The sequence below is a fragment of the Magnolia sinica genome, chromosome 5 (assembly GCF_029962835.1).
Source record: "Magnolia sinica isolate HGM2019 chromosome 5, MsV1, whole genome shotgun sequence".
NCBI classification, from domain to species: domain Eukaryota; kingdom Viridiplantae; phylum Streptophyta; class Magnoliopsida; order Magnoliales; family Magnoliaceae; genus Magnolia; species Magnolia sinica.
The window spans coordinates 3,384,723-3,397,056 of NC_080577.1; the positions used below are offsets into that span (position 1 = coordinate 3,384,723).

Genomic DNA, 12,334 nt, shown 5'->3' on the forward strand with positions numbered 1-12,334 from the left:
TGAAATACCTAACTCGATCTGCACCAATCCAAACCATCGGTTCGGTTAGGATCGAGTCGGATCCATTGAATCGGATCTGATCTGCCCAGCTCTAAAGAAAAGTATGCTAGATTGTCAGCTTGATTTTATTTATTTATTTATTTTTACTTATTTTTTTTGAGAGAGATCCAAATCAGAGGTGACAGGTTGGATGATAAATAAACATTACATTAGGCTTATGAAGCTTTTAATGGTGGATATTTAATCATCCCTGTCTCCTATGGTGTGGTCTACCTCAAATTTAGATCTGCCTTATTTTTGGGCCAGTGACCTAAAATGAGCTGATAAAAAGGATGAACCGAGGAGATCAAACATATACATCACGGTGGGCCCCCATAACCGACCAGTACCGATATCTCGGTACTGGAGGGGTCACTACCGAGTCTGAGTCCAAGTACGACGACCACAGGTGTGCGGTGGGACCACCTAAGGAGGCACACGGATTCCGGAAGCCCATCAGCGGTGTAACAAAGGAAATAATAATAATAAATAAAAAAGAATATAGTCAGCGAAGGGAAACCATTTTCGCTGCATCTCTGAAGAAAAGCATAGAAATTGAAGAGCCGAAGGAGAAGAAGCTCCGTTTCTGCAGAAAACCCTAATAATAGAAGAGAGGAAGAAGAAGGTGAAAAGGAATGGAGGTGGAAGTGGGGTTGGTGGGCCTCTGCATCGATGCCGCGAGCGAGAGCAGAGAAAGCGTTGAGAAATGGCGGAGGCAGCGCCGGACGCTTGAGCGAATGCCCACTCAACTCGCACAATCGCTTCTCCGACGTCTCCTCCGGCGCCGCCTCGTTACTCCTTCCTTGCTCGAGTACTCTCTCTCTCTCTCTCTCTCTCTCTCTCTCTCTCTCTCTCTATCCATCGATCCGTGAAATGATGGATTATTGGTGGAGTTTGATGCTTTTGTGTAAACCCTAACCCTTAAATTTACTTCTTTTTTTTTTTTTTTCTAAATTGGAGGAATTAGATCTATTAGTATTGTTAGGGTTTGGAACTTGATGTTATACCCGGTCGCGGGACCTTATGCTCGTGGTGTTCCATATTTGTTGATCTGGATCCTGCATCTGGTGGGTTGGACCATCACCGATGATTTGTTATTTTTCCTATCATTTTCAATTAGATGACCTTTATTATCTGATTGTTGGGTCTGGAAATGGACGGTAGCATTTTCAACAGCCTGCATTGGAATTTTTTTTCTCGCTTGGGTCCTGCCAGATTAATCGTCGCGATCACAGTGCAGCCACTGGATATAACCTCTTGAAGACTTTTCAATATTCGTGATAGAGAAATTGTTAGGTCCGGATATCAGAAGGTAACTAGTATCTATTGCATCGATTCAGGTAAGTTGCCTGTGCTTAGGTGATCCAAACCGTTGATCTGATGGATCTCATCATGGATGGTGGATGCTTCCAAAATCCCCCAAGTTTGGAATTCTAACCATTTGAGCACTGGCCTAACAATAGGCAGTTAAGAGAAAAATAAAATAAAATACAACAGTAGTCCAGAAAATGGCCAGAATCTTAAGGTTAGGAAGATTTTAGTGGTGTCTATTGCAGGAGGTATCAGGTCAATGGATCTAATCACCTAACCAAACTACCACTTGTTCCAAGCAGACAACATTGGAACACTATTCGCCATGATCCACAATATCTGTTTGTTTAACAGATCAAAGGAATTTGGGCAGAGAGAGCAACCCTCCTTGTCCTTCTTCTTCTTCCTTTCTTTTCTTTTCTTATCTTTTTCTTCTTCTTCTTTTTTCTTTTCTTTTTTTTTTAAAAATTTTTTTTTTTATTTAAATCTTTTGAGCAAATAACTAAAAATGCAAACTGTCCATTCAAGTCCCATCCAGCCCCTAGTGCTTGTGATTATTGATCTGAATGAGAGTGAGTTTGAGCTCTCATGGTTCAAATTTGCCTCTTGCAGAGTGTTCCAGCACTGTATAGAGGAGATTGATTTGAAGGGTGAAAGCTTTGTGGATGCGGAATGGATGGCATATTTGGGCGCGTTTCGCTACCTCCGTACTCTCAATATTGCGGGTTGCAAATCTATCAATAATTCTGTGCTTTGGTCCATTACAGGTATTCACTTTTGTTGTGTGACATTGCTTAGATGTCATATCTTCATTTTTGAAATTAATTAGCACCTTTAGGCCCTGTTTGGTAGACACCTCAAAATGAGTCCATCTCATTTTAGTTAGTGTTGTCATATGCGCTCGCATAAGCGATTATGCGATTGCATAATCGCTCGCCATGGCTCAGATCGCTTATGCCATGATCGCATATGCCGTGCAGGAAGTATGCCATGATTATGCGATGGCATAATCGCATCGCATAATCATGGCATAATCACATAATCATGGCATAATGGCCAACAATCCAGTTTCTTATAGATTGTAATAAGTTGTAAGTTGTAAGTTGTATTGTATGCATCAACTCATCAATATTCAAGTTATCAATACATTTTCTATATTTGTAGTTTTCAATAATTAATTCTTTCTTAGTGTAACTTGTTGATCATTTAAATTTGTTTTGTTACCTATAATATAATATAACTCAACATATAGATGGCCTAATAGTCAAACTACAATGAAATAGGTAAATAAACCCAATCCAAACACTTGTAGTAATTATACATAGTTTTTCTTAATTTTTTTTAGTTTTTTTAAATTTTTTAAATTAAAAAAAAAAAAAAAAAAAAAAAAAAAAAAAAAAAAAAAACCTTCAGCCTGAGCGATCGCTTATGCGATTATGCGATGCCTTAAGCAATCAGCCCAGGCTGATGGCTTATGCGATTTGACATTTTTAGTTAAAAGTACTATGTATTTGAGATCAAGATCTCTAATACATAATACTATTAACATGAACTTGTTTGTATTAGAGATCAAGTCTCTAATATATAATTACTGTTATCTGAATCAAATGAGATGAACTCATTTTTAGGCATCCTACCAAACAGAACCTTAGATTATTTGTGGAAAATAAGTTCAAGTTCTTATAAAAATAAAAATAAAAAGTTTCAAGTTGTCCTCTGATGAAATGATGTTTATCATTTTGGGTATTATATCATGCTTGGCTGAATGAAACAGAAGTTCTGTTCCTTCAAGCGAGCAGACAGGTGGGACCTGCCTTTTGGAGATCCTGACTGCTGGTGACCCATTGTGGGTGGTCCATTCCTAAAAGGATATACTAAGTAGTCTCTGACGGATGATTTTAAGTTCCTGATCTTTTTCCTATCGACATTTGAGCTGCCTGAATTGTGGCCTGCAAGTGAACAGGTTCCACATTCATTAACCATCCACGGCTACTGGTCCTAAATAATGTCTTCTGGTGGGTAGTTTTTCCTAACATGATCAATAAATGATCGAAACAACCAGATGACCAGCTTCAATTATGAAACTGTAGGCCACAAGGATAGTTGTTTGCTGTGCTAGAAATGGCATTTAGCTCGGCTGAACATTGTACAGTTCATCTTCCAAGTTGGGCTACTTTCCACATGTACCCTTTGCCAATATGATTACATTTCATGGTACAGAAAAGAAAAAGATTCCCGCTTATTCCCCCCCTTTTTACATCCGTAACCCATATGCGAGTGGTCTTGAAAATAAAAAATGATCTCATGTTACTGTATGCAGATGCAGAACTGTGTTAGGACTCGAGAGTTTATGGTCGGTTGATGTTAAGTAAAGAGATGCTTATTTATGGCTTTTATGTTTCATCGTTTCAGGAATGACTAGTTTACAAGAGCTGGATCTGTCGAGGTGCTCGAAGATCACTGATGCTGCCACTGAGCATCTCTTATCCATTCCAGATTTGAAGAAACTGTGGATTTCAGAGACTGGCCTGACCACGGATGCAGTCACGCGCCTCTCCTCTCTTAGAAAACTCTGTTTATTGGATTTAGGGGGATTACCTGTCACAGATATGGCAATCTGTTCATTGCAGGTATTCAGGTTTCTATCTCTTGATTAGACTCTAAATTTGAAGAAACTGTGGATTTCATAGACTGGCCTGACCACGGATGCAGTCCTGCGCCTTTCCTCTCTTAGAAAACTCTGTTTATTGGATTTGGGGGGGATTACCTGTCACAGATCTGGCAATCTGTCCATTGCAGGCATTCAGGTTTCTCTCTTGACTACGGTTGCAATTCAGGCAGGTTGGTCGTGTTGAGGGTCTATCCGAGCCTGAACTACGTCAAGAGGACCCAACCTGCAACCTGACCCGACCCAAATTCCAACCCAAGGTGCCCCAACCTGAACCTTACCCGAATTCCTCTATACTCAACCCTAAACCATCCTGACCCCACCCAAACAAACCAGACCTAAATACATGTGATTATTCCCAACCTGTCCCGACCCAACCCGAATTTGCTCAACCCGAACCTGATTTCCAACTGAATCAGAGTTTTCCAACCCTAACATGCTGGGGGACTGAGAACGCGACCCAAACTCAGGTTGGGAGCTGAACCCAAGTTGCAGCCCTACTCTTGATTTACTTCTCTCCCTCTTTTCCACCAAGGGCTTTTTTCATTTGTCTTTTTCTTGTCTTAATGTCTCTCTTTATTTGTGGTGTTTTTGTCTGGAAACCTTCTATATGATTTTTTTTTGTAGGTTTTTACTTCTCTAGGGAGTGGAATACCTCTCTTCCTTTAGTTTCTTTACTGATGCTCGATTGTCTGTAATTGATGATGATTTTTCTTTTATCCATTCTAATTTCAAGTTTTGCTCTTGAAGCTGACCACCTTGACTTTAACTGTTTTTATTTCTAGGTACTGACACAACTGGAGTACTTGGATTTGTGGGGAAGTAAAATTTCCAACAAGGGAGCTGCTGTTCTTGCATCATTCCCCAACCTGAGTTTTCTGAATCTTGCTTGGACTGATGTCACTAAGTTACCGAATCTGCCCTCTCTTAACTGCTTAAACATGAGTAGGTGCACCATACAATCAATATTTGAGGGAGATGATGAAGTTAGAGCTCCTCTAACAAAGCTGCTTGTCACTGGAGCTATGTTTGTAGACGTGCGTGAAGCCTTCTTTTATCTGGATGCAAGCCAGCTGTCTTTTCTCGATATATCTGGCTCCCCTATTCAAGATTTCTGTTTTTTACCAAACATGGACCAACTTGAACATTTGGATCTCAGTTTTAGCAGAATGGTAGACAATCTTATGGAATTGGTCGCAAACATTGGAGCGAGTTTGAGAGATTTAAATCTCAGTAATACAAGAGTCAGTTCTGGAGGGATAGCTATTTTAGCAAGAAATGTTCCGAATCTTGAGATTCTATCCTTATCCCATACAGCTGTTGACGACACTGCTCTCTCATATATCAGCATAATGCCTTCTTTAAGGACAATCAATTTGAGCAACACAAGTATTAAAGGTATAATCTCCACCAAAGATTGCATTTTACATGTACGGACTTTTAAGATAATTTATTTACTGTTGTAAATGCTGGAATGCCAGGTTATATCTATCAGGCAGGGCACAGTCCGGATAGGTTTCTCTCGCTTACTGCACTCCACAATCTCGATCATTTGGAGAGCTTGGATTTGGAAGACACCCAAGTTAGAGATGAGGAGTTGCATCCTCTATCTGTTCTCAGAGAGTTGAGCCATTTATCTCTCAAAAGCGATTTTCTGTCAGACGTCACCTTGCATACTTTGTCGTCTCTCCCAAAGTTAAAGTCTCTGGGATTTCGAGGTGCTGTTTTGACCAATGCCGGACTCCATTCGTTTCAGCCACCGGGTATGCTGCAGAAGCTAGACCTGAGTGAATGTTGGCTTTTATCTGCCGATGCGATTTCAGCGTTTTGTAAGAACCATCCTCAACTTGACGTGAGGCACGAACATTTTCAGATGTCCTTAGTGTCCCAAAACATGGGTGATAGTCCATCCCCATCCCGTGGACAGCCACTGCAATCCACCCTGAAAGGGGTCAAATCATTGTGGACCCCAAATAGGTTATTCCATAAAGTGAAATTCATGGGTAAGATATTCAAGGTGGTTTTTTTATTTTATTTTATTTTATTTTTTTAAAAAGATACAACATCCACTACTATCATCTTATTTCTTTTCTAAAAATACCTTTGAAACAGATGAAAGGATAAAGTACAGCAGGGATGAATTACTTGAGTTGCAGTTTACACCTTCGCGAGATCCATCTCCTCTGGGCACGGGTATTGTGCTGCCGACAATGCTGTTAAATGAATAAAGGCATTCGGTTCTACTCATCATGTTTATTAGGTGTTAGCATGCACTGTATTCATCGTTGTTATACAATCTGATAAATCAGTTCTTTAAATTCAAGTTGCCTTTCTTTATTTTTTGAGATGGTTCGTGAGGGTAGAAGATGTCAATGTGGCACAAGCTGGGATGCTGGAGGTGGTGGGAAGCTCCGAAAAAAAGAGGTGCAGGCTCCGCTGCTTGCTGCCCTGATAATTGCTGCTTCGATGATGTAAGTAGCTTGTTCCATGAGGTCTTGTATAAGGTCTTTCAGTCCATTAGGGAATGGGCCCCGGGTTAAAGTTCGTGGGATGGGCTTGGGTTTGAGCCCTTTGTTCTTGTAATTTTCTCTGGGTTTGTTTTTCCCTCTCTCTTTCTGGCTTCTTCTTTTCTTGTAGCTCTTTGTTTTTTGGCCTTCCTGGCCTTTCAATAATATTAGTCACCTTTCAAAAAAAAGAAAAGAAAAAAGTGGCACAACCTGGCTGTCCATGAATCCATAACTAGCATCCAAATAAGGTTGGCTCCTTATGGAAGACGGTGGTGCATTTGTGGTGAGCCTGCCTGATGAGCTTGCATGCGTGCCATGTTGGCATGTGAGATGGCTGGCGCTGATGACTGCAGGTGCGTGACTGGGTTCATATGAGTGGATCCAAATCCTTGTACTGTACTGCAAAAATGAAATGCTGGAGACCACTCTGGTTAGTGGGTGGAAGCAATCCAGGCTGTGCCTTTCTTCTCTATATTTCAAGACAGCAGCGGTGCTGCCCCAAAGATCCCGAAGCAGCAGTCCATTTGGTGGCCCAGAAATCAGGCCAGCCCAGTATCAGGTGAGGAGAGTGTATGGACAGCTAAAAGAACTTTTACCCATGTGTTCGTGTTGACACTGGCCCGCCGGATGAGTGGGAATGGTCTGATTTATTTATTTATTTATTTTAAAGTTGGGCTATAGGAATTCCCAGAGCTCTTGGGGAAGTACTTGGTAACTACAAATTTCAAATCCCAGAGAGGTCTGCATTTTTAAATACAAGCTGGGGAAAGCATGAGTAGTTGGGCTGCGGACGGGTCAGGTTCAGGTTGGGTTCTACATTTCCCGGACCCAGTTTAATTGGGTTCTGGACTTGCTGCTTTCAGGATCATTACCTGTCCGGATCTCGTTTTTAGGACCTTGACCTGGTCTGATTGAGTCTTGGTATCCACCGGGTATGCATCAAGTCTTTGGACCTTGGTTTTTGGGTAGGGGTTAGGTCGGGCCTGTCAAATAAGGGCATCCACAGGGTCACGGGGCACTTTGAATGGATGGATTAGATCATGCACATCACATGTGCCAATTTGAGAGATCTTGCGTCTTGGCAAACCTTGTACTGTTGCTGAAATAATTAATATATTTGTGAAGTATATAATACTACTATTAAAATTAACTAGACCTGACTGAACCTGATTTTAATTGGGTCCAAGATGGCGAATGCTGACCTGGACCTGGCAAGACCTGGTTTATAACTGTGTCCAAAATGGCTGACCCAAACCCGACCTGATGTCTAACAGGTACGAGAACACTCCTTCAGATGCCTGTAGATCTGTGTTGTTGTTGACAACCCCAGTGAAAAGTGAAACCAGGGAAAATTTCAGTGCAAGGTCCAAAATGGGAACAGTTTTGCCAAGGCTATATCCTTGCAGAGTTCAAGATTGCCACAAAGATGGAGAAAAACAACTGTGGAATTGAGATTTTCACACTTAAATTGCTTTCTTTCCAAAGGTCATTTGAATGCTCAAAATCTGCTAATGCCAAATCATATTCACTACCCTACTCAACTTACAGAGCTATATTATGCATGTGAGCAGCTGTAGCATAACACTCATTTACTTAAACCAAGCCTTTTCTCCAGCGATGGTGGGTGGCATAATGACTCTGCTTTCCTTTCACCAGTTCTCTGTCTGGAAAACAAGATATAGGAGGAACCAGCATGGACGATTTGAAAACTCCATTATAGCCATGCCAAAGGCAGAGGCTTTTTAACTCATTTCACTGTGACCAGGTCATGTTTGAAATTGATTTGGATCTGTTGGCTGTGTCATTCCCAATTTATAAATCGAGATCTTATATCAGGTGATGGGAAGGGGAGTATGCCAGTAGAAGGCTCAAGTCATCCCCAGTAGAAGGCTCTAGTCAACTATATTTAGGTTTTGAAAGATTCATTTGCACTAGAAAGAAAGATAAAGAAAGAAAAAAAGAAAAAGAAAAAAGAAGCTTCTCCAGATGGTCCGATACATTAGGAATTTGGATTTAAAATCTAAAGGGAAGATGGGATTAAAAATTTTACAATAACCCAACAGCTAAAAACTCATGTACCAGATGGATCTTGACGAAGATCATTAGCAAATAATACATGAATGATAATAAGTCGCATGGAAGAATTAGTAAATGAATAAGCTAATTTGACAGTGAGAAGATTATGTACTTTGTTGATAATGGCTATGAAAGAATTTCCGAAGAGGAAGACGGTGAATTGTGCTGCTGATGTTATTAATGATAATGAGGCACCTTGGGATTTTAAACCCATGTTTTGGCAGTGGACTGTGCAGTGGTTCGAAGTCATTTGTGTTGTTAACAAGATCTCTGAAGATTCATCACCAGAGCTTTAAGATATCTTGCCTTGGGTGCAAAACCCACATTCAAGTATAGTCATTTCCCAGTTGATACATGATTCCATGCTTACAAAGTTCAGGTTCTAGGTTTAGAGATTGCACTGTCCCTGCCAGTTAAAAGCTTCACAATTTCACCCACATTTCATGTACATCACCAGTAATCGCCGCAGGAACAGATGCCATTCTTAATATGATGGAAGCGGTTTGAGTCCCTCACAATTATTTCTCGACTGGAAGACATGGAAATGAACTTAATGGCTGTGTGACAGTCTCCACAGACACGGAGGTTCTTAAATATCCGAATTGGTTTCGGCGGTGATGTTCCAATAAGACCAAAAGCAACAGCAAGCTTCTCACTATGTTGGAACAGATACTGCTCCTTCTGTTCCTCCTCCACATCATGTAAAACAAAGTTCGTGTCAGGCACATAGCCGATCCCCTTTATTTCGCCAGCCAATTGATCCAACTTCATGAAAATCTCCTGCGCCCGTGGATGAGAAGTGTCCCCTACAAAGAATCTGTGAATATTGTTATCTATCTCTATCCAGCTGCAGCCAGCTTCTTTGCTCAGTTTCCTCTCTTTCATCCTTCTTCTGATGTCTGCAACGTAGTTCCATTGGGCGGTCGCAGCATACAGATTCGACAGTAGGATATATGCTGCTGGGTCATGTGGTTCCAGCTCTAAGATATGGTTAGCTGCCAGTCCTCCAAGATCCATATTGCCATGAATATGGCAAGCTCCGAGCAACGTACGCCATACCAAAGCATCAGGTTTAATGGGCATTGAGTTGATGAACTCGTAGGCTTCTTTGAGGAAGCCCGACCGACCGAGTATGTCAACCATGCAGGCATAATGCTCCATTCTTGGGACAATGCCGTGATTGTTATACATGGAATGTAGGTGTTTCCATCCTTCATCAACCAAACCCACATGGCTACATGCGGATAGAACAGCAATGTAGGTAACCTCGTTTGGCTTCAAACCAGTCCCGACCATTTCATGAAACACCTCAAGTGCTTTTCTTGCATGCCCATGTTTAGCAAAACCCGTTATCATTGAAGTCCATGAAATTACATTCCGATTGGCCATCTCATTAAAAACTTGGGAAGCATCTTCTATGCTCCCACACCTAGAATACATGGACACAAGGGCATTACTGATGCATTGGTCTGCCTCAAATCCGGCTTTCAGTAATCGAGCATGGAGTTGCTGACCTTTTCCCATTGCACCAATGCTTGCAGCTGCACTCAAAAGACTAGCGAACGTAAAAGCACTGGCCCCAACTCCTGTGTTCTCGATTTGATGGAAGAGTTCAAAGGCTTCTTCAGAATTCAAGTTCTTGGCGTACCCATCAACCATTACATTGTAGGAAATCAGATTCTTCTCGAACAGAATATTGAAAGCTTTCCTGGCCTCGTCCATCCAACCTGATCGAGTATACATCCCAACAAAAGAATTCCCGATGCAATTAACTGATGCAAGACCAGATTTAACCACGTGGGCATAAATCTGTTCACCCATTTCAGAATCCGAAAGATTTGCACATGCCTTGAGAACACTTGAAAATGTGAAATGATTCGGCTGAACTCCTCCCTTCTTCATTTCGCAGAAAAGCTCAATTGCTTCCTTATCACGTCCTCCACTCTGCACATATCCCGTGATAACTGCAGTCCAAGACATGACATTGTGTACAGGCATCTGATCAAAGACCCTCCTTGAATCATCCACCGATCCCTCCACTGCACATTTCACATACATATCCACCAGACTGCATCCAACACAAACATCTGATGACAATCCTGCTCGGATGGCTTGGGAATGCAATTGTCGTCCGAGCTGAATCGATTCCAATTCAGCACAAGCAGAAATCACACTGCTTAGACTGAACCGATCAGGTTCAAACCCGCCCATTTCCATCTCCAAAAACAAATCGACTGCATTTTTTGCAAACCCGCACTGAGAATACCTAGTAATCATCAATGTCCACACAACAGCATTTCTCTCCAGCATTTCGTCGAATACCAGGCGTGCATACTCCAAGCTGCCACCCTTTGCAAACATATCAATCAGTGCACACCCAACGCATTCATCAGATGCTAAGAAACCAGTTTTTATCACAAACCCAAAAATCACTTTCCCAATCCATGCATGCTGCATGTTTGAACACGCCTGGATCACACTAGCAAAGCAGAACTGATTCGGGTACTGACCCGATTCGAGCATCTTATAAAACATCGATATTGCTTCAATTTCACGGTTATTATGAGCAAAGCAAGAAATCATCGCACTCCATGAGACCAAATCTTTCTTGGCCCCCATCGCCGCAAAGATCTCTTTCGCTGTTTCCCAATCCCCGCACTTTGAATACAAGCTAATGAGAGAATTCAAGACGACAGAGTCGAGTTCCAGGCCAGATTCCAGCAGGAGGGCGTGGATGAGTTTTCCGCGGTCAAAATCGCGTGACCGGATGCACGACTTGAGGAGGACAGAGTATGTGACTAGATCGGCGGGAATTCCTTGTTGGGTCATGTGATTTAAAGTCGAAAAAGCAGATTCGAGGCGACCACTTTCGAGGGATCGGATCAAACGGTGCTTGAGGGTCTCGAAATTCGGGTGTTTTCGAGGGTTTTGGGATGAGATATTTTGGCGGGAAGCGATGGGCCATTTGAGGGGATAGGGTGAAATTTTCGCGGGAATGCAGAGGCTGAAATTCATGCTCTCTGCAACGGCTACTCTCTGTTTCTGTAAGAAAGGGCTTCTCCTTCTGGGAAGCTTCTGAGTGATGGTCGTAGAAGGGGGGCCGTCTAACTTACGCCGGAATGCTTAATAGGCACTCCATCTTTCAGCCCACGCAAATCGAACCGTCTAAATCGTGGAACCTATTCTGGATGAAGCGTGGCCCGAAACGCACACTGATCGGATGATCTTAGCCCTTTGATTCCCTCCATTTAATTTGGACGGTGACTGTTTTCATTTCAACAGTCCATTTGATGGCACCAATTCGCCTGACCGGCATGATTTCTGGGCCCCACTTTGGGAAAGTTGTGGACCTCAATCTGATGGTTGGAGTTATTGGATGAAGGAGATTCTAAGGAGGCCCAAGATTTGGATTGCTGAAGATGGGCTCCGCTTGAACGGTTAGCACAGCTCTGTACAATTCCTCTTTCCTTCAAGAGAGTGAGAGAGCGCCTCTAATCATATTTTCTGTCGTTGTACCAGTTTTGTACAGTGTCTCATCCAGGCATTGGCCCACCAGATGGACTGTTTTGATCATCTGATGAAAAATCACATGGACTCATCATAGATAAGCTAAAGAAGTGTATTTATTAGAGGTATATACGTGAAGTCGTCCATTCCACTGGTCGGTGATGTGGACAGCGGGCCAGGGATTAGCTGGCATGACTTGCTTCCAAGGCAGGTTCTGCCCAAGCTA

The 12,334-nt window shown here is 42.2% G+C and overlaps 2 protein-coding genes across 4 annotated transcripts; one reads left to right on the forward strand and one right to left on the reverse strand.

The window, feature by feature from the left end:
* The first annotated feature begins 527 nt into the window (after positions 1-527).
* Positions 528-6,744, forward strand: LOC131245143 (uncharacterized). Of its 3 annotated transcripts, none has more exons than XM_058244397.1 (6): positions 528-850; positions 1,963-2,117; positions 3,763-3,980; positions 4,804-5,416; positions 5,500-6,021; positions 6,131-6,744. In XM_058244397.1, the coding sequence occupies exons 1-6, from the start codon at positions 675-677 to the stop codon at positions 6,244-6,246; spliced, it is 1,800 nt and encodes a 599-aa protein (XP_058100380.1). In that variant the 5' UTR covers positions 528-674; the 3' UTR covers positions 6,247-6,744. The 3 variants fall into 3 exon arrangements, with proteins under 3 accessions (XP_058100380.1, XP_058100381.1, XP_058100382.1); XM_058244399.1 differs by lacking the exon at positions 528-850 and adding an exon at positions 3,125-3,313 and having other exon boundaries at positions 2,018-2,117; XM_058244398.1 differs by lacking the exon at positions 1,963-2,117 and having other exon boundaries at positions 544-850.
* Positions 6,745-8,837: 2,093 nt separating this feature from the next.
* LOC131245145 (pentatricopeptide repeat-containing protein At3g49170, chloroplastic) lies at positions 8,838-11,645 on the reverse strand. Its single transcript, XM_058244400.1, has one exon. It carries the CDS (start codon positions 11,614-11,616, stop codon positions 9,052-9,054), a length of 2,565 nt encoding a protein of 854 aa, XP_058100383.1. The 5' UTR covers positions 11,617-11,645; the 3' UTR covers positions 8,838-9,051.
* Positions 11,646-12,334: the final 689 nt, after the last annotated feature.